Below are 21,276 nucleotides of genomic sequence, written 5' to 3'. Positions count from 1 at the left end.
TTAAGAATTTCAGCAGAAAATGTAATAACTTTCCCTCGTTTGCATTTTAGAAAATCATGGATTAATACACAAACAGGTTCAGTTGTCATATTTAATGGCTGTATGTCAATTCAACAACAGAAGCGTAACAATAAATGGATAGCCATGCACATTACTCCTTTAGAGTCCTTTAGTTTTAAAGACTGCTGACATTCTGGCCTGCCAGAAAAGATTGTATGCTATGTTGTTTATATATATGTTAAATAAGATGTATACATATATTCCAGAAAACACTAAATTAAATGATTACAAAATGTCTATCAGTAATGCGTGATAAGGCCAAAAACAGGTTCACACTATTTCACTTAAAACCCATTTTCATAAACAAATAATCATGCAATGATAAATGCATATGATTCAGATGTATACAAATCTGGTTCATAGCAATGATCTAGTTATTTTGTTTTACTTTATGAATTTCTTGATTATAGGAAAAAGACGACTAATGCAACAGATTTCAGAGCTTCTTGAACACAGAAAAGACCTGCAGTTTCCACCATTGAGCTATGGAAAGAAATTGTGTGTGCATAACAGCTCTACGACATTAGAGTAAATCATGGTGTAAACAGAACAGTGGTACCTGAGAAGCTTTTGTTTCAAACTTCCAACCGCCTCGATAAGATACAGTAAATGACAGGATTGCTTGATTAAAATCCTGCCATCTTGGACAGACTCATTCGTCAGAGAGTGTAAAACCATTTAGCCAGAGGTTAATCAACTAAATTCAGCAGTGCGACATCAGGAGCCAAACAGATCACCTCTCACGAGAAAAGAGAAATACACAATTTGAACCATCGAAAAGTAATCGGAAACCTACCAAACGATACAAATATTTGTGTGATCTTGTGTTCATAAAATTAATAGAAGACCCATGGGTTTTTAATTACTCGGTGACTTGTAACACAGTGTTTCTTAATGAAGGATGTTCATATATCTTTGATATATACATATAGTTAATCTTTTTGATGTATACATAAACCGTTTTCCAACTGTTCATACAAATCTTAATTTTAAATCAGAAAAATAACAGAAATTGTGATTAGATTTGACAAAGTGTGAATCTGATTTGAATTCCAAAGCATTTTCTCAAAACAGCTTCACAGATCTTTTAACACATACTTTTAACATTGCTATTCTGCATTTAATAAACACATGTAATACACAGATATAATGGTGCATTCATCGGTTGAGACGACCAGCCATTTCTTGCCATCCATTTAGTCTCTTCCTTCATATTAAGGACAATATTTGTAATCATATAACGAGTGCAATTAGATAAAAATACTCCAGCCCACAGTGGAAGTATGGAACATGTTTTTTCCAATTAGCTTTTCAAGGCTGTTGACAATCGCCAGTACTAATCTGGTTGCCTTAGACCCCATTGGCATGTCACTGCTTGACCAACTGAAATAGTATCCATACTGATTACATTTAAGTAGAGCAGCACTTAGTAGTGGAGATCTCTAAAGTCAGCAGGTATCAGAATCAGTTCATTGCAACGGGTTGACCTGGGGGTCTCTGCAGCAGCTACTCCATAACTGGGACCGCACTACTCTTCAGGTGGGACTTCGTCACTGACCATTTCTGACATGACATCCGACCAATACTTTCTGTTAATCAGCGACAATCAAGTCAGTGGACAAAGGTCAAGGAAGATCAACCATGCAACTGATATAAAAACAACCCAACAAATGCGATGCGAATCACATGAGATGTACAGACACACACACACACACACACACACATACACACAGAGCACAATAACCACCAACATAAAATCCAGATGTCCGTCGGCATGAAAATCATCCATTCTTGTGACCAGCATCAGTCTCAGACACCTCCTCTTTTCTTTTCTTTTTTTCTAAAAGCAAGTCCCTCAGGGTATTTATAAACACACAAGGGTCTTAAGTCACTTTGGTTACCCTACTCCATAACAAGTCTGCTAAATATATGTAGCTTTTGGCCATACACAATTTTCCTCTGTATTTGTTTTACATTTTTTTTGTTTTGCAGTGAAGGCAGCTGAAGAAGTCTGGACTCGGGTTCCACATGGCTTCATTGTGAAGAAAGGGCACTCCTGGATCTTGTGAGCGGCCTTAAGACTTTAGGAGGAGGCTAAAAGGAGAGGAGACAAATATAGATGGGGTTTAAAAAAAAAGAGAGAGGGCAGAAGGCGTTGAGTTAACAAAGAACGACTAGTGATTTAAAATAACATTTAGTATCATTTTCAAATCCATAGTTGAGTGTGACAGATGCAAGCAAGCGCTATATTAAGAAAGGATGGAGTGGACAGGTTGGCAGAGAATACGGTTTGTCATGTCATCTGTTTCTAATTTTAAACGTAAAGTTAGTATACTATATATATATAGTTGTTTTTGAATTGAACTACAAGCAGAATCAGTCCGTTTGTCCGCCTGAAACCCATCAGAGGTGTTTTCCAGTGGTCACCTCCCTACCTGTGAGTTCTTGTAATCAAACAAAAGATCCCCAGTAGAAAAGATTTTAGCTCATGCACTTCATTCAGTGGCACACCAAGCATCCCGAGTCCCAGATTAAGGAGTTCCGGGCCTCGTCATGATTTAGTTGGACGCACAACAGGACACATTAGGGAGTGAGTCGGTTAATTGCACTCCTTATGTGTGCTCATTTACAATCAGGCAGCAGCAGGACAGCCGTGTTATTAAACGGGCAGTACCTCCGGGGCCTTCTTCTTAATCTGCTTTAGTTGGGGTGAGCGTGACCCCACCTGCACCCCTCTCCCCACGTCCTCCCCCTCCTCCTGTTTCTGGGGAGCAGGGCCCTGGGTGGGGGAGGCGGAGGGTGGAGAGGGTGGAGAGGGCCAGGGGGTTGTGGTGGTAGGCTCAGCCTGGAGGTTAGAGGGCCAGAGAGTCTGGGACTGCAGCTCCTCGGTGCTACAGTGCTCCAAGACCTCATATTCAGCCATGTCAAAATCCTCCTGCCCTGGTGCCATGGAAGAGGACGGCCAGAGGGGTCAAGAACAGGACGGGACACAGAAACACGGCATCTGCCCTTTTAAAGTGGGAGCGCCATTCCCAGATTTTCCCTGTGATGGCTGGAGGGTTGCAACACGTGGTGGGCGGATTTATGATTGATTTCCATCTTAATGCTTGGAAAACTGCTCGGTGACACAGGAGAGCAAAAAAAATTTTTTCATTAGAAACTCGTGAACCAAACCCATATTCTAATGAGTGCCTCAGGCCTGTGACCTGTGACCTCCCTCGACTTCATTACCGCGGGCGCAGACCACCACTCCCTCTGCTTCACGTTGACAGGAGGGTTAACACATACCGAAGTGTGTTTCATTTGTTTTAGTATAACTTAGTTGGGTTACATAGTTAGTTTTGGACGAAAGGTTGTCCGCAGATGTATTGGGTTTAGTATCATTTGCCCTTTTTGAATATTTACCTAAAATGAAAAGTAATAATTAATCTTTTTAAGTTACTTGTCAAGCTAAAAGTTAATTGTAATTCAGTTAGAATATATAGTTCAGGTTGTGCAACGATTTTCAAACCAACAATTGCAGTCTTCTTGTCAACAACAAATTATTGTATTTCAAGATAAAAAGCGAGGCTGAAAGGCATAAATAATTGAACAGCAGTCTTACGTGTACACTATGTACAGCAGTAAAAAGCTGTTAAACCCACACATTTTCAAAACATGGAACGAGCTCAAGGTGCAACTTAATTTAGTGGTTACTATGTACATAAGCTGCACTGTGGCGACTTGTGGCTGTCAGCCTGTAACAGACAGGAAGTAGGCTTCAGGTTGAGGGAGGAACCTGGAGGGCAAAGGCATGCCTCATATCTGCAGATGTTATATCTGTGTGTTTTTGTAAAGCCACCTCGTCCAGTACGGTATTCAGATACCACAGGAGGCTAAGGCTGATCTCCTATTAATGGGCCATTTAATGACAGCACCCACCGTATGACAACATGCTGACATGTCCTGACAGCACTGAGAGCCCTCACCCTGGCACCAGACCCGGTTATCACCGGTTGAGACTGCACCTCAGGCGTGTGATCTTTTTTGCCCCCTTATTGGTCAGTAGAAAGACACTTTTCCCCACCTTTGCTGTAACTCTCTGACTTGCTGCGCATCATGGACCGCGCCCGGTGCTGCGACGCCGACTCGTGTTCCCCGTCGACCGAGTCTGGGTCCGCCTGGCAGGACGACAGGTCCTGCATGCTGAAGCTCCTCAGCCTATCAGACAGGACGCCCTGACCCTGGAGGGGAGGGGCACACAGAGCAGCCTCAGGTGCCACAGCTGCTGTGGGTAAACAAACGGTGGACAGCCGCCATTCCAGGAGAACACTCACCAGGAAAACTCAGAGGAGTTCCACCTTTGTGTATTACTGGATAATAACACTTGAACACACACACACACACGTGTGTGTGCGCACACACACACACACACACACACACACACACACACACACACACACACACACACACACACACACACACACACACACACACACACACACACACACACACACACACACACACACACAAAACCACACCCATAGAGTTGTTTTCTCCTATTGATAGTCCACAAAGAACAGAATCCCCATTCATGTGGCTTTCAACTACAACATTTCACAAACAAAAAGAAAAGGGACAACAGGATGAACAACAAGCCGTCTGCTGGACAGCGCAGCTGAAATGCCCGGGCTCAGCACTACCTTTGACGCTGCCATGACGGCCGCCGCAGCTGCCACGTTCAACCCTTTCCTCCCAAAATGCACCAGGGTGTCATAGCTTTTGTCCTTGGCCTGGCAGAGGTACTCATCAATGTCCTGCAACCGACACACACAACAAATTAATACAATGATTTATAAGAGACAAAACAACACTGTCTCTCTGCTGATGGGGCCCAAGAGAAACCATATGAAAATCATGATTCTTCTGAATCATCAGTTATCGTCTAGCTCCAAACACAAAGTGGATGAAACATAAAGGACATGATGGTACATATGTCATCACTGTGGATCTCCCTGGGCCTTGCTTGAGGAAGGGGAAGAGGAAGGGAAAGGCAGGTTGAACACAGTGATGGGCCGGTCACCTTCTCTTTAGAGGAAAGCGTGGGATGAACGAATTTCCTGTAGAGCACGCTGGCTCCCTTTGTGTATGGGGACAGCAGCCACACCACGAAGGCTATCTTCAGCTCATAATAGAAGGGGATCCTGCAGGGAAGAAAGTACAATGATTAAGCACCTCTAAGGTCACCTTTCCTCCTTCCCTGTTGACGTTGTACTATCTCTACGAGTATTCATTGTTTGACACGACAGTGACCTTTAAAAAATATTCAATGGTTGACGTTTGCTGTTATTCAGAAGAAATACCCCTTACCAACATAGAAACATGTCCGTAAATACTTCTGCAGCGGTAAATAAGGCAAATATTATCCAATACATCATCCATTTTACCTGAAACAGAACAAGGAAAATCATTTACAATAACAAATGACTTACAAAAGCGCTCCATGTCGTATGGGATTATGAAGCATAGCAGTGATAAACTTACATATTCTTTAACGTCTTTCGACTTTACCGCCTTATACGATGAGTATGCAGGGTATAGTGTCCCAAATACAAGTCTGCAAGATAAGAAACATATCAGCCATGTTGTGTACACATTATCAAAATCTCTAAACTGAACCCAGACCGACTACACTAAAACACCAGGAATATGTTGCCACGTTTATAGTTAAACGCAAAAACCAAAATATGGCCTTCATTTGTGTTATGGACAAGTTGTGTTGCGTCGAGTTGAGACACACCTGCGCTGCTGACTCCAGTCCAGCCACAGGACTGGAGGGCAGACCCACGAGTTCAACGGCTCAGCAACAGCTGTGAGCGTGACCTGATCAAATTACTGCCCTACATAAAATTGCACCACGTTGGACTGGCATGAGAACTTCACTGCCACGACAGACCTCTCAAACAAGACAACAAGAGTCATTGACTGTCAAATAGACTTGACAGGGCTGCTCGAAGCAGAAATATGTTATTTTGTCCCAAAGTCGAACATCTCAAACTGGCCCCCAGTGACAGTGTTGCCCAGCCGGAACCGAATACGCCAAAGTGCTTGTAACAGGATATTGTAATCTAAATTTAATTGGCGTAGGCAACGAGCTTGTAGATGTGTAGGCCTACGTGCTATTACTTAGTAGGCCTGTATAAAACGATAGCCTACAATCTATCAAGACGCTGGTCGAAAAGCACAAGAAGAAATACAACTGATCATGGCAATGGTTCATGAAATACCATTATATTATTATAGAGTGAATCGATGCTATATGAAACCTACAGCCCTAATCTTAATATTAAAAGTAGCAGTTGAATTGTAACTAGAGAAGGCGAACCCATCCCTTTGTTTTCACAATACCAGACCCTTCAAATGATCACATCGGGTTTCGGTCACCTCTCATGGGGTGAAATCCGCGGCTTATGGGATAGGCCACCCTATATCTCTATATCAGCGATATTCTAACACATCATACCCCTACTCATGATTTGACATTCCCCTACAATCCTGTCAGCCTTTTGTCTGCTTTTGAACAACAATGGCATTGCATGCTCGTCATTTAATGGGCTGCCTCTTGTTGAAATAAAAATGTCGCCTAGTTACAAAAAAATCTACTTGTAAATAAAAAATCTGCACACAGGTCCTCTGAAACACCCGAGTCATGCTTTATTGTACTAGAAATACGACCACGTCTCTGTAGCCATATAAAGCGACTGCTGGGCTGCACCTGGCCAATGAACCGGGTGGCCTATATAACACACATCGAAATTAACCGTGTTTCTTGTCTGCTTAAATGACAAGAAAATTATTATCGAAAAATATAATATTACTTACACCACAAGTCTGGAAATAATCCACGAGACCATCGCGCTGTGTAGCCGAGCGAACGCTCCGTCTGCGGGGAGGAGTTCCTGACTGGCGCTCCACCAGCGGACAGGCGCGTCGCTCGAGGCGCACGCAGCCAAGAACGTGCAGAATAAACAGTGGATGGTCCATAATAACCTTCAACCATAGATGGCATTGTTGTCATGCATAAGAAAAACAAAACCACGACTTCATAATACTTAATGTCCAGACGGAAGATTAGAATGTACTTTGTTACTGCTGGTTGACATTGTTATTAATATCATAGGCCTCCACACAATTACTACGGTATGATTTACTTGCGTCGCTAGAAAATAGTGGAAGCCCTGTACATTTCACAAGATGCTTGATATTTCATGAACCTCGGTTCTACGTTGGGACTCCAGACAGCAGAAAGAGAATTAGGGCAGGATCGAGTTACTGGCTGTAGGGAATTCTGTGGCTTTCAGGTAACAAATCTCTTCTTCCATTTTCATAAAAGAGGCAACCTTTCTTTTCTGCTCCTCCCAGCGCAATTACAGCGAGTGATTGAAGGAAAAGAACAACACACACAGGGTCTCATTTCCAACCAAACATTTCATTTTCCACACATCTCACCAAAATGTAGATTTAGGGCATTTGGGGACATGAATCAAATGAACCACAATGATGATTCCTAATGTCTTAAATCCCTCACACAATTATATGTGTGTTATTCCAACAAGTGTACTTGCATCCACATAGGTCCACAATTAATATAGATACATTTTGACTGTACAGAAAATAACTACTGAAAGATTCAATAGTTCCAGATATGGTAGGCAGATTCAAACAAAAAGGAATTGGCTATTAAACGCAGATAAAGACTTAATGAAGAACAACCCAGCTGCGGTTCTAGTTAGTTTTTGGAAAAGAGTGCCAGACCATCACCACTATTATAAATAAGCACAATAATGTGTTTCTGTCTGCAGGCTTTCTATACTGCTTTATAAAATACCACTTCTTAAGTCTTGTGATATGGTGTTCAAACCATGCTTTGGATAATAAGCGTTGGCATAACCTGCCCCCACCTAAAGTCAGGATGGCATTATGCTCCGGCTGCATCGACTTTAAAAAAAAACAAAAGAAAAAACGGAAAATGTTATACACACAGGAAAGCCTTAGCAAAAAGCACACATGACCCCAGATAAACGTAGGCAGACGATAAACAAGCAAAGATTCCAGGTAAACCAAAGTAGTCTCTGTCCTTTTGGGGGGGCGAGCAGAAAAAGTTGGCAGCGGGACAGACGGAGGGCTCTAGCTCCTCAAGGCGGCCAACCTCGACTGCATCTCCTCGATGTCCTCCTCTGACTCGTCCTCCGAGGCGGCGGTGGCCCCCTGGGCCTCCATCTCTGGCAAGGCATCTGTGACTTTGCTGGGCGCCTTTCCAAGGGCACCTAACGGAGCACATACACAACAGTTCACGATTGTTTGGTTTTCTATGTAGAAAAGAGTCACAACAATTATCATGGAGATCACGCTCGTATTGCACATCAACATATCGACATCATACATCACTACTTGATGCATCGTACTTAATACGATTATAACTAATGACTCATGGTTTGCAGCTGCTTGTTTGTTGTTTAGTGGATTGCCACACATACCGGCTGTGATGTCAAAGAGGATCTTGTCCACCTCCTCCTCTGCTGCCTCCTCCATGTCCTCCCCGTCCTCCATGCTTTCAAACGTGTCTTCCATCATTTCCTCAATAATGCCAGCCTAGGAGATAGAAAACACACTTTTTTGAGTCCATTTTATAATAATAATGGCTGTAAACCAATAGGCATAATGCTCCTATTAGTATTATTGTTTATTATTATTATTTGAGAATTAGTAGTTGTAGTAGTGATGTTGTTATCCATATCATATTTTTATAAATTATTTTGTGTGCCTTTAAACCGGACTATGATTTTGATTTACTTCATTGCATTTCTTTCGTTGAAAAGCCTCAACGCATTAAGAAGTGCAACTAGACTACTAGTTAAACTACTGTTTGTGCAGCTTTTGGACCTTCATCATCTCCTTTGAAAGGTCCCTCATGGTGGCCTGGATCTCCGGGATCTTGACGAGGCTCTGCATGGCTTTCATAACCTCCGTGCTTTTCTGAAGGGCTCCAGCAACACGCACCACAGCTGGGATCACACAGAGAGACATTAGACATCAGCACTTATTTTTATCCTCAAGAGGATAAACACAAATAGGAGCCAGAAATGAGGCACATAAAAAAAAATAACACATGGATCTAGCCAACATAAACTGTTTTCTTCACACACGTACCAAGCTGATTCTTCATGCTGAGCAGTACGGAGTTCATTTGAGCTTTGGAGGCATAGAGTTTACTGACGGCCCGCCGTGACTGGATCAACTCTTTGGCGAGGATGATGCACACATCTCTCTGGCCTTTCTTGCCGGCATCTTTGATGGATCTTTTGACTTTTTCCTCTTCCCTCTGAATGTCTGGAAAGCGATGGGATTATCTTTACATTTCATGAGTTCAGAACCCTATATGCCTATCGTCTTACGTTAACAATACATAGAAATTTAGATTTTAGAAAAATTAAGAGCAGAGATATATCAACTTTCGAGGCTCACCTCGAATTTGTCTGTCAATCACTCGCATTTCCTTTCTGATTTTGAGCGACCATTCATTTATCTGAAAAAGGAGGATATTTTGAATATGTAACGAGTTGGGAATATAACGAGCCACTGCTACTACTAAGCATATTGTTCAGAATATCGAGTCAAAGTCTGTACACTACTTTATCAGATCACGGTATTTGCTAAAAGCTGACAAAATATGGTTTGTTTACATCTGATAGCTGATCTGTGTTAGCTGGAATGTATAGCAGGCTAACTGCTTATCGGTGCTCAAAATATAAAAGTGTTGCGTGATTAAAGTAACGCGGACATAAAATAAAATAAGTATGTTTGTGCATATGTGAGAGTTAGAGGTGTAAAGTGATTTCTTTATAAGGTTAAGGTGAATGTTAAAAGGATGCTAACTGGTAAGCTAGCAAAAAGCAGCAACAGTTTGGAAGAATCCAACTAGCCAGGGAGCGACAGTTAGCTTAGCGGTTATATAGCTTTCACACCACCCCGTTCTGACGGAGATCCTTTGAGCATCGGTGTTCAAATCCTGGGTATGTACAAGCTCAAATATCCCCTCAAAATCCTAAACTCACCAGGTCTTTTGGTGGTTTCTCTTGTGTTCTTCCGAACAGACCCATCGTAGCCTTTAAGTTAAATGACTAGCTAACTGCTACCTGAAGTATTCCACTGGCTCTTCCTGTTCCTGATGTTCCATGACGAACCCGAGCCCCGCCCACCTCAGGACAGATTCAAGATTCAAGATTCAAAAAGCTTTATTGTCTTGTATGTTGCCATACTAGAAAATTGTCTTTTGACTGAAGGCTTGGAGGTGTGTGTGTGTGTGTGTGTGTGTGTGTGTGTGTGTGTGTGTGTGTGTGTGTGTGTGTGTGTGTGTGTGTGTGTGTGTGTGTGTTATTTGTGTGAGTTCTTTGAGGAATGAGTGTTCTGTGTGTGTATAGCTATGGGGATGAATGATTTTTTGTAGATAGCTTTCCTGGCCAAAGGCATTCTGAATCTTCTGCCAGAAGGAAGTAGATCAAAACAAGGATGGAGTGGGTGGGAGGGATCTAAGAGGATGGAGTTGGTCTTCCTTCCCACTGCCTGGATATACAGATCCTCCAGCGCTTTCTGGTGTATTCCTATTAGCTTGCTTGCTTGCTTAGTTAATCTATTAAGTCTGCTTTTGCTTGCGTTTGTGAGGAAGCCGTACCAGGATGTAATGTTGCAAGTGATTCCACCAGAGATTGGTAGGCAGTTGACAAAATGTCTTTACTGACATTGAAGGTGTCTAGTTTCCTCAGGAGATACATACGTTGTTGTCCCTTCTTGTAAACCCCATCTGCATGCAGTCTGGCATCAGAGTGCCATCAGAGTTTATAGAGTTATAGCTCTATAATAACATATAGTTTATGGAGTATAGACTAGTTAACACACCATAGGTATATAAGTCCCATAATAATTTCAGTTACATCTACATTTAAAAACAGCAACTGCCTATTCTAGTCTGGGAAAAAGCTAAAATCCTTTTATTTTTAGGAGATATCTGGACCTTTTTTATGGAAATATTTAGACTACTATTTAACAATATTATAAATTACAATACAAATTAACCAAGACTAAGATCAATGTCAAATTCTGAACATAGTTTCGCATTGGTAATTCCGATTATCTTGATTTTTTTTAGTAAATTGCTTTTAAAATCTTTTAAAGCAATTTACTAACCCACACGCACATGCGCGCGCCTCTCTGTCTCACACACACACACACACACACACACACACACACACACACACACACACACACACACACACACACACACACACACACACACACACACACACACACACACACACACGTATACCCGTCCACAAAGACACCCGTTGCATTAACATTACATCTCCTCACCTATCTTACTGCGTCCCATTAGCGTTTATTTCTCTGGACTATGCATATTGCATACTCAATACTGTAAACATCTGCAAATTCAACGGTCCATATTTTGCTCATTCATGCACAAACTATAGCTTTTTATTATTACGGTAAATGTATCTATTTTATATTGGTTTACTTTCTTTCTTTCTATTTTATAATTATATTTCTTTACTATGTTTCTAAATATTTTTATGCACCAAACACCAAGAATACTTACTTGACAATAAAGCCAATTCAGATTTGGATTCTGATCAATTATTATGTTGAGAATAATTCATTTCATCTCCATATATGTGCAATCTGTTAACACTGTACTTGCCTTGAGTCTAAACAAATTTTAACCGTGGTGGATTGAGAGTTACCATTCTAGCTAGGACCATTGATTGGCCGAACCTGCTGTTTCCACTTCCCACAACATGACCTTTCTAATTTATTCAGCTTTTATTTAGTAGCGAGTAATTGAGATGCAAAGGGAAAATGTGTCGAAGTAAAAGTATACATTTTATTAAGGAAGGGTAGCGGAGTATAATTGAAGTTGCTGGAAATATAAATATTCAAGTAAAGCACAAATCCATAAAAAAATACTTTTTGGAGCTCAGGGTCTTTTTGTGCATGAAAGCAGATAAAATAAGCCATCCAGACATTTTCTTCATTGATCAACCAGTATAGCGCTTGCCCGGAGCAACGCTTAAATCCCAAAAGGCTATAACTTGTCCCTGGCGTTAAAACAGGTCTCTAGGGGGCTTCGAGAGGTTCTAGACGGTTCTTTATAGATCGACCGTCCTACCAATAAAGCAGCCTCTGGTGCGAGCCGACTGCGACACGACCAATTAGAAAGGAACAGGGGCGGGCCTTAAACGCATCTTTTGCAATTGCGCATGTTCGTTGGGGCCGCCGGTTTAAGACTGCCAGGAGCGGAAGATTGTTCTGGACCTCATCGCCTACTGGGATTAGATTGAATGAGTTTGCTGATAACAGCGGCTCTTGCATAACTGCTCGTCATTCAGTCAGCCCGCTGTTAGCTAGCTGACGGGTATTATCTGGACTAAGACAGCCCTTCAGGAACATAGATCGACCGTCGAACATACTTTGGTAGCGTTTATATCTATTATATTCTCTTGTGTCAGGTGCAGTCGTCAGGGAGTAAACTGAGACGAGTCAAAGAGCCTCATTATGTCAGTGGTGGGAATTGATGTTGGATACCAGAACTGTCACATTGCTGTGGCCAGAAGCGGTGGCATTGAAACCATCGCCAATGACTACAGTGACAGATGCACGCCGTGAGTATAACACTGACCTCACCTCATCACCTATAGCATCACCTATATATACCCTCATGTACCATCACCTATACCATCATCTATACCATCACCTATTTCACCACCTATACATCACCTATTTCATCACTTATTATACCATCGTCTCCTACAACATCACCTACACCATCAGCTACTGACTGCTACACCATCACCTGCATCATCACCTGTAACATCACCTGTACCATCACCTGTACCAACAACTATATCATCAACTATAGCCACGGGAATGATGCAATTAGAGGGCATCCACTGGCGGAGTAACGCACTAAACTCACTTATAGAGGTGACACGTTTATGGCTTCATTTTTGAGTGGCTTTATTTCAGAGTTATTCCAATTGTGTGTCGGCTCTCTACGTCATAGTTCCACATGAATGCAAGCAGGCTATGGTCATGCTCTTCAAGTATGACCCGGTGAAAGCACGGGTCACAGGAGGCGGTGAGATGTTAGTGCGCCGCAGTGACTGACAGGTGGATCTGTCGACCATGACGAGTTTTAATACTGCGCAGTTCAGCTGCTAACTGGACCCCTGGAAAGAGAGGCTGGTGGACCCTCCCCTCCAGACACTGTACCCTGTTCAAATATTGACAGACCAATACATGACAACACAGAGGAATATAGGCTTATTATCCTCAGTGAATATAAACTGGCAAACATTATGGGAGGCATTAGCCATATTATTATCAAAACTCAATTGATCAACTGTTTGGAAAAAACGGACATTTATTGAATTGTCAAACTATAAGTGTTTGTATAATATAATAAACGTATTATATATTATAATGAAATCATTTGTATCTGTGCAAATGTGCAATACTCCCTTAGTGGAGGATAGTAAGTAGAAGTATCCTAGTGTTTGTATTATGCCTGAGGGAAACCAACGGGGATAGTTCTAAGAGACGGGGGGACACAGATGGAGGACCCGTCAGCCAAGTCATGAAATGAATCCCCTGACGAAGACTAGTATTGAACTAGCGTTATGGCGTCTCATAAAGTAATAAGTAGGGTCGAGAAGCACGGAATATTCTTTACTTTGAAGGGAAACTATTTTGACTCACTGGCCTATTTAGCAATCTTCCAAGACACCCTGGTGAAATCTCATCCATCCAATCTCCGCCATACCTACTCAATCTTAATCATCATAATTTCATTGTTCGTTCTTTCTTTTTGTAACAGCTGTTGATTATAACTGTTTCATTATTAATTATAGCATATAATTATGCTGCTGATTAATATATATTTTTTTCCACCACAAGAGCTTATGTGTCCCTGGCTTCCAAAAACCGCATCATTGGAAATGCAGCTAAAAGTCAAGTAAGATCCGCTATTAATCAGCATGTTCATTTTAGCCTAACAGATTATTCATGTTAATACACATTTTGTTAGTTAACATTCAAACTGCCTGATGCTATAATTGCATGTTCTGGATCAAGTGCTTGACATATATTCTTTATATAATCCATATATGCCTATCAAACGACCGTAGTTAAAATAGTGTTCTGCAGGATATTACATTGCTTATCCTTTTTTCAGATCATAACGAATTTCAAAAACACAGTCCATGGCTTCAAGAAGTTTCATGGCCGAGCATTTGAAGACCCGTTTGTGCAGGGGGAGAAACCCAAACTGCCTTACAGCCTGCATAAACTGGCCAATGGCAACACCGGGATCAAGGTAAAGCAGCCGTCAGAAATAACCTAATCTGGTCTCTGATATTCCTTTTTTTGGTTCTCTCAATGGGACTATCTGTTTTAAATCGTAAATAACAAAACACATTTGATTTGGTTTTATTTACAATCAAATTAAGTTCAGTCCTACGTTTTTATATTATCAGCATAGAGCATGAATGGTTGGCCTCCTTCCAGGTGCGTTATCTGGATGAGGACAAAGTGTTCACCGTGGAGCAGATCACTGCCATGCTGCTCACCAAACTCAAGGAAACGTCTGAGGCCGCCCTGAAGAAGCCTGTGGTGGACTGTGTCCTATCGGTGAGTGAGGACAAAAACCCAGCTAAATCCTTTCAAATCTGACTCAATCCGGTCCCATTAATAAAGAGATTGATGGGTGTCCCACATGTCTTGTACAGGTCCCAAGTTTTTTCACAGATGCTGAGAGACGGTCGGTATTCGATGCCTCTCAGATCGCTGGGCTCAATTGTTTGCGGCTAATTAACGACACAACTGCAGGTGAGCGTTATGAGAACTGCAAGTCGTGAAGTATCTGCCTATGGAAAGAGGCTGACTCTCTTGTCCTCCTTTTGTCTGTCACTCTGTGTTACACTCTGTGTAACGTCATTTTGTAAGTCAGGACAAATGATCATGTTCAGAGATCAGGCTTCTACAGAGAAAAGTTTCCGTCAGTGTTAGTGTATGTTGCCGTGATTCAATAGTTTGTGATCTTTCGGGCCCGGGGGTCTACAGTGGCTTTGGCCTACGGGATCTACAAACAGGATCTACCCTCTGCAGAGGAGAAACCCAGGAACGTGGTGTTTGTGGACTTAGGTCACTCCTCATACCAAGTCTCCATTACTGCATTCAACAAAGGCAAGCTCAAGGTGAGCGATTCAAGGGTTAAATTCATATGATCCTTTGCTTTCGCTCGTATCTTCAAAACTTCCGTAAAAAACCAACACAAACAAACCTGCCTACTCCAGGTGTTAGCCACCGCGTTCGACCCTTACCTGGGCGGGCGCAACTTTGACGAGGTGCTGGTGGACTACTTCTGTGAGGACTTCAAGGGCCGCTACAAGCTGAACGTGAAGGAGAACCCGCGGGCCGTGCTCCGCCTGCACCAGGAGTGTGAGAAGCTTAAGAAGCTGATGAGCGCCAACTCCTCGGACCTGCCTCTCAACATCGAGTGCTTCATGAATGACATCGACGTCACCGGCAAGATGAACAGGTGACCTTCCCCTTCCCTCGGATGAGCAGGTCGGGCTTTCTTTCTTTGCCAAGTAATCGCGGCTCACGTGATGAATCAAAATCTTTCTCATTTTGAATTTCAGGATCCAATTTGAAGAATTCTGTGCTCATTATCTGGCGAGACTGGAGGCGCCGTTGAAATCAGTCCTTGAACAAACAAGTATGTCCATCATTGTTTTGATTTACAAAATAGCTACATTTAAACGATCATGTTAAAAAATATCAGAGAAATCGTTTAATTACCTTGTTTGGTTGCAGAACTGAGCCGGGATGACATCTATGCGGTGGAGCTAGTGGGTGGAGCCACTAGGACTCCGTCCGTTAAGGAAAGAATCATCAAGTTCTTCGGCAAGGAAATCAGCACCACTCTGAACGCAGACGAGGCTGTGGCCAGGGGCTGTGCACTGCAGGTACACCTCCATGCTGTCACACATGCTATGCCTGGTGTATGGTGTGTTATGGTGTTATAAAGTATTATAGGATGGCGTAGTTGAAGTATTAGTGTTATTCTGTTAGTGTTATTGATATGGCTGTACATGCTGCCTCTGGGGAGCTCCCTACATAACCTGTGTGTGTGTGTGTGTGTGTGTGTGTGTGTGTGTGTGTGTGTGTGTGTGTGTGTGTGTGTGTGTGTCTGTAGTGTGCGATTCTGTCCCCAGCCTTCAAGGTGCGGGAGTTCTGCATCACCGACGTGGTTCCTTTTCCCATCACGCTGCGCTGGAAGTCCCCTACAGATGATGGCATTGGGCAAGTACAAACTATTTTTTATGAATAAACAATGTAACATAAGTAATCTGATAAAACAAAAAAAACTATGTGGAAATCTTTCCTTCTCGTATCTTTCCAACCCTGACGTGTGATGCCTTGGTGTTTCAGGGAGTGCGAGGTGTTCAGTAAGAACCACGCCGCCCCGTTCTCCAAAGTCATCACCTTCCACAAGAAAGAGCCCTTCGACCTGGAGGCCTTCTACAGCACCCCCAAAGACCTACCCTACCCCGACCACAAGATAGGTGCTTTACTGGCTCTCTGCCTCCTCTTCATTGGGCCCCATTAATACCAGCATTGCTAATGAATGGACTTAAAGACTCTGTAACCCCCCCACCACAGAAGACTACCGAATAATCAATATTCCGTTACCGCTGAGTCTGTGTTCCTTCTCGGCCCTTTTAGGGTCAGGTCCCTGTTGTGGTCTGCAACTGTGGACTGAGTCAGACTAAAGCACAGAGTGAATCTCATGCAGTGTTCAAAGAGTGAGACAACGCGGAATACTTCTCTGTGGGTGCGGGTGTGGTTTTGACGAGAGTGCACGTCAGATTGCACGTCTGGGCAGATGTGCGTCCTGAGTGGAACATTTGAATGTTAATCCACCAGCTGTTGATTCTTAAATTAATTTCAACAGCCACTTGTTTCTTATTGAAGGCCGGTTCAATCTATATATAGTTCTTCACAACAGTTGAAGGACAAAAAAGAATACAGTGCTTCTATGTGTAGACCTCACCGTCTCTTCCTCTCTTCCCGAAGGTTGTTTCTCTGTGCAGAACGTTGTTCCCCAGGCCGACGGCGACAGCTCCAAGGTCAAGGTCAAAGTGCGCGTGAACGTCCACGGCATCTTCACTGTGTCCGGCGCCTCCCTGATCGAGAAGCAGAAGGGAGAGGGAGGAGAGGAGGGGCAGATGGACACAGAGCCCCTTGTGCAGAACGAAGGGAGGGCAGAGGACCAGGTGAGGGGCTTCAGGCGCTGAGCTTGCCCTGCTCTATCATCAATCGATTAATACAATGAATAGCTAACCCTCAACCCATTTCTTCCGATCGTCAGGCAAGTTTACTTTGAATTGATCCTGCCACAGAGCTCCCATACTAACAGTTGTGTGATCGAGTAGAAGTAAAGTAGCTGTCTAGGATTGTGTGTTGCGGTCGGGATTGTTGCATCTGCCGATAGACGCACATTTGCTGTCCTGATAAGCATTCTAGATTTATAATCTGAACCTCAGACTGCATCAGTATGTGTGGTAAACATGTCTTACATTGAATTGACGATGATGGTGATTTGTACTCCAGACTAGAATGCAGGTGGACCAGGAGGGCCAGAGTCAAACGGAGCAGCAGAGTGAGGAGGCCAACGCATGCAGCAAGGTCACCAGAAATTAAACATTAAGGCCCAATCCCATTTCTACCCCTTACCCCTTCCCCTTACCCCTTACCCCTTACCCCTTCAAAACAAGGGGGAGGGGTAAGGGGAAGGGTTAAGGGGTAGAAATGGGATTGGGCCTAATAGATACAGGTCACTCCTGTGTATTGTCTGCAATGCGTGCCCAGTATGTTGTGAGACTGAAGTGGTTCTTGGCTGGGCTCCCTGTGCAGGAGGGGCCCCCTGGAGACAAGCAGGACCCTGCAGCAGGGGGCAGCAGGCCCAGATCCAAGGTGAAGAGCATTGATCTGCCCATCTCCACCAACACGATACGGCAGGTGAACAGGGACGTCCTGAACGACTTCGTGGACTACGAGGTCAGTGCCCTCCCAGAAGCCTTCAGGAAGGCTGTGATTCATGAGCCTGTGTTGTACTAATCTGGCTGCCAGAGAGCGGGTAGAGTGCTGTGTGTGAGTGAAAGGCCTGCAGTATCGTCTTCCACCTTGCTCGGGTTCATATCGCCTGATGATCCATATTAACAACGTCTAGCAAAGGGGCCAGGTCTCCTTGGAGAAGGATCAAATACGAATGGAGTATCATTCGATAATAGATCTGTATTCGTCAAATGCATGCAGTTGTTATTGTTGGATATTGACAATTGATCTGTAATCATTGAAAATCACAAGGCATACCCAGAGTATATTATTAAATTAAATTGTATTTGTATAGCCCTAAATCACAGGTAAAGTCTCAAGGGCTCAACAGGCCATCCCTTTATGAACCCCCCCTGACCCTAGCCCCCCAGAGGGGGGGTCATCCCTCCTTCCAGGGAGGGCTAGGAGTGCAATGGGGGCAATAATTGACATACATACATATAGGCAAAACATTTTAAATCCATAAAGACCTCAAACAGCAGTTGTTGGTTTCGCCATCAGGAAGGCTTACCCTGTCCTCTTCTCACTATCTTTCAGAGGCGGATGATTGGTCAGGACAAGCTGGAGAAAGAGCGCAACGATGCAAAGAACGCTGTGGAGGAATATCTCTACGACCTGAGAAACAAGCTCTGTGGTGTCTACGAAAAATACATTACAGAAGAGGTAAAGGCTGGTTGTTATTTTGAACGTAAGCAAGGCAATTTGGAGAAACCAGACAGAGTGAGCGACATCTTGAAGTGCCCTACCAATCAAATCTCACCCCGTCCTTCCGACTTCCCTGCAAAGCCACTCCCCAAAAACACAAGCCAAAGATGTTTTTTTGTCAGAGCATTTAATTAATCTGCCGAGATAGGAGAATTTCAACAAATATGACAAAAGATGCCTCTGAAATAACTGGCCATCCCTACCTTTAACGTCAATGCCTCAGTTGTGTGAAAGGCCTGGATATGGGGCTGAGATTACTGAACGGGTTTGATGCTGTTTAGCTGGGATATTCTTCATGGTTTGTGTGTCGTTGGTTCTCCACCATAGGAGAGCAGCCGGCTGTCTCTGATGCTGGAGGACACAGAGAACTGGTTGTACGAAGAAGGAGAAGATCAGCCTAAACAGATCTACGTAGACAAACTGGATGAACTCAAGGTCTGAATACATGCCAATATGAGCTTTGGTTATGGCTGACAGAAATAACCGTGTTGTATTATTGGGCTGTATTAGAGGCCAGCGCAAAATTAAGCTAGCTTCATGCATCCAAAGAGAGCATCAATGTAGAGAAAAGAGAAGAGAAAACTTTGATAGTTATATTCCTGTTTTTCTGTTCAGAGATTTGGTCAGCCCATTGAAGACAAACACAGAGAGAATGAAGATAGACCGAGGGCTTTTGAGGAGCTGGGCAAGAAACTGCAGCTTTACATGAAAGCCGTGGATTGCTTTAAACAGAAGGTAAGTACTATTGGATACATAGATGTTGTGATTTGCCTGTTCTACCAAATTATGTGAAGTGAGTGATGTTACAATTGACTAGAGGCACGGGGATTCAAGGTGCCCTTGAATTGAATAACTAATAATAGTAACAACAAGCTAATTAGGAGAATGAATTAATTCTGATGAAAATATAACAAATTCTATGTCATCTTTTAACTAAGTGATATGTTTGTAAACCCTAACGAGAGATATTTGATGAATTCACATCGGACAATGTAGCTGATGAAGACCACGGCCCTCAGTCAATATAGGAGCCTTTCTCTCCCTCCCCTAGGACGAGCGCTACATGCATCTGCAAGTGGAGGAGATGGGCGCCGTGGAGAAGTGTGTGACAGAAAGCATGGTGTGGATGAACAGCAAGATGAACGCCCAGAGCAAAGTCCCCATCACTCAGGACCCGGTGGTCCAAGTAGCAGACATCATAGCCAAAATACAGGTGAGTGTGCCCAACATCTCCAGTTTGAATAGTCAACACTGACCGAGCCGTCGTAAAAACATGAAGCCACCTCTGTCACTAGGAACTGGAGGACGTTTGCTACCAAGCCATCAACAGGCCGAGGCCCCAACTGGAGGAGTTGTTTGAGGAGACTGACAGCAGCCAGGCCCCTAACGGCCCCACGGCCCAGCAAGGAGACGGGGCCAAGGGAGAGCCCACGGGGGGGCCACAGTCCAAGTCTGCCTCTGGGAAGATGGAAGTGGACTGAGCGGCCCCTCTGTCCAGCGTCGAACGAAAGTCTTGCATCCCTCCCCCTCGTGACCATCATCGACCATCCGAGCAGAAGCACCGGGACCATCGCTCAAGTTTACCGGCCCCTCAGTGGGGGGGCTCTTGTTTTTCAGTGGCGCCATGGTGGGCTTGTTTCATTTTGGGGAAGACATTTTGTTTCAATCTTCTTTGTGACTGGTGGCTTTCACTTGGTGAGAGAATGAAACCTAAATGACAGGATAATCATGCGGTAGAGTTAACACTGCTTCTGACTGAAACCCTTCACTTCTTAGCCCAGCGCTAGGTAACGTTTCACATCTGATTCCATCTCATGTCTCTGCAGCCATTCCACTCACAACCTTCTATCTAGAAGTTTCTGAGCTAGTGCTCTCTTGTCATTGCTATGGCTGATTTATCGATAAGTACATATGTAATACGACATTATATAAACAATTATATTTATTTTATTTAAACTTAAAATTTAGTTGTTAGAAAATGTAAATAGCATTTCAGTAAGTTATGGGGATCCAGTCTGTGAATATAGAGAACACAGCCCTGGTGTAAATTAACTTGTTGCACTCAATCTTTTAAGTAATTTTTGGCTGCAGGTTTCCTTCTCTTTACCCATATTTCCATAACACTGAAGTCATGAGATGTAAAGTCGACCAATAAATGCAAATGCCTGTAAGACAATAAATTAATATAATTTGCGATTCCTCCGTTCCTTATTTTGGTTGATATTGGTAATGTGAATGTGAAGAAACAAATAAGTGTTTTTTGGTGTAGTTAACGCTGGG

At 43.2% G+C, this 21,276-nt stretch overlaps 3 protein-coding genes across 5 annotated transcripts; 1 reads left to right on the top strand and 2 right to left on the bottom strand.

Annotated features, from left to right (window-relative positions):
- Nucleotides 1–77: 77 nt before the first annotated feature.
- reep1 (receptor accessory protein 1) lies at nt 78–7,370 on the bottom strand. Its single transcript, XM_060052392.1, has 8 exons — nt 6,922–7,370; nt 5,584–5,656; nt 5,410–5,486; nt 5,123–5,243; nt 4,743–4,856; nt 4,127–4,283; nt 2,735–3,000; nt 78–2,154 (listed from the first exon to the last, which is right to left on the bottom strand). The coding sequence occupies exons 1-8, from the start codon at nt 6,951–6,953 to the stop codon at nt 2,095–2,097; spliced, it is 900 nt and encodes a 299-aa protein (XP_059908375.1). The 5' UTR covers nt 6,954–7,370; the 3' UTR covers nt 78–2,094.
- A 137-nt stretch (nt 7,371–7,507) lies between these two features.
- On the bottom strand, nt 7,508–10,313 carry chmp3 (charged multivesicular body protein 3). 2 transcript variants are annotated; one of them, XM_060052393.1, is made up of 6 exons: nt 10,155–10,313; nt 9,565–9,625; nt 9,250–9,429; nt 8,983–9,104; nt 8,577–8,691; nt 7,508–8,366 (listed from the first exon to the last, which is right to left on the bottom strand). In XM_060052393.1, the coding sequence occupies exons 1-6, from the start codon at nt 10,197–10,199 to the stop codon at nt 8,227–8,229; spliced, it is 663 nt and encodes a 220-aa protein (XP_059908376.1). In that variant the 5' UTR covers nt 10,200–10,313; the 3' UTR covers nt 7,508–8,226. The 2 variants fall into 2 exon arrangements, with proteins under 2 accessions (XP_059908376.1, XP_059908377.1); XM_060052394.1 differs by lacking the exon at nt 10,155–10,313 and adding an exon at nt 10,065–10,144.
- A 2,048-nt stretch (nt 10,314–12,361) lies between these two features.
- Nucleotides 12,362–21,192, top strand: hspa4l (heat shock protein 4 like). 2 transcript variants are annotated; one of them, XM_060052391.1, is made up of 19 exons: nt 12,362–12,773; nt 14,068–14,125; nt 14,345–14,485; nt 14,677–14,799; nt 14,898–14,997; nt 15,232–15,365; nt 15,465–15,709; nt 15,813–15,889; nt 15,988–16,139; nt 16,370–16,476; nt 16,606–16,739; nt 17,251–17,450; nt 17,788–17,862; nt 18,091–18,234; nt 18,829–18,954; nt 19,324–19,431; nt 19,612–19,731; nt 20,048–20,209; nt 20,292–21,192. In XM_060052391.1, exons 1-19 carry the CDS (start codon nt 12,667–12,669, stop codon nt 20,475–20,477), a joined length of 2,499 nt encoding a protein of 832 aa, XP_059908374.1. In that variant the 5' UTR covers nt 12,362–12,666; the 3' UTR covers nt 20,478–21,192. The 2 variants fall into 2 exon arrangements, with proteins under 2 accessions (XP_059908374.1, XP_059908373.1); XM_060052390.1 differs by having other exon boundaries at nt 16,370–16,480; nt 16,610–16,739.
- Nucleotides 21,193–21,276: the final 84 nt, after the last annotated feature.

The sequence above is a fragment of the Gadus macrocephalus genome, chromosome 5 (assembly GCF_031168955.1).
Source record: "Gadus macrocephalus chromosome 5, ASM3116895v1".
NCBI lineage: Eukaryota > Metazoa > Chordata > Actinopteri > Gadiformes > Gadidae > Gadus > Gadus macrocephalus.
This window is presented reverse-complemented; position numbering and strand designations above follow the sequence as displayed.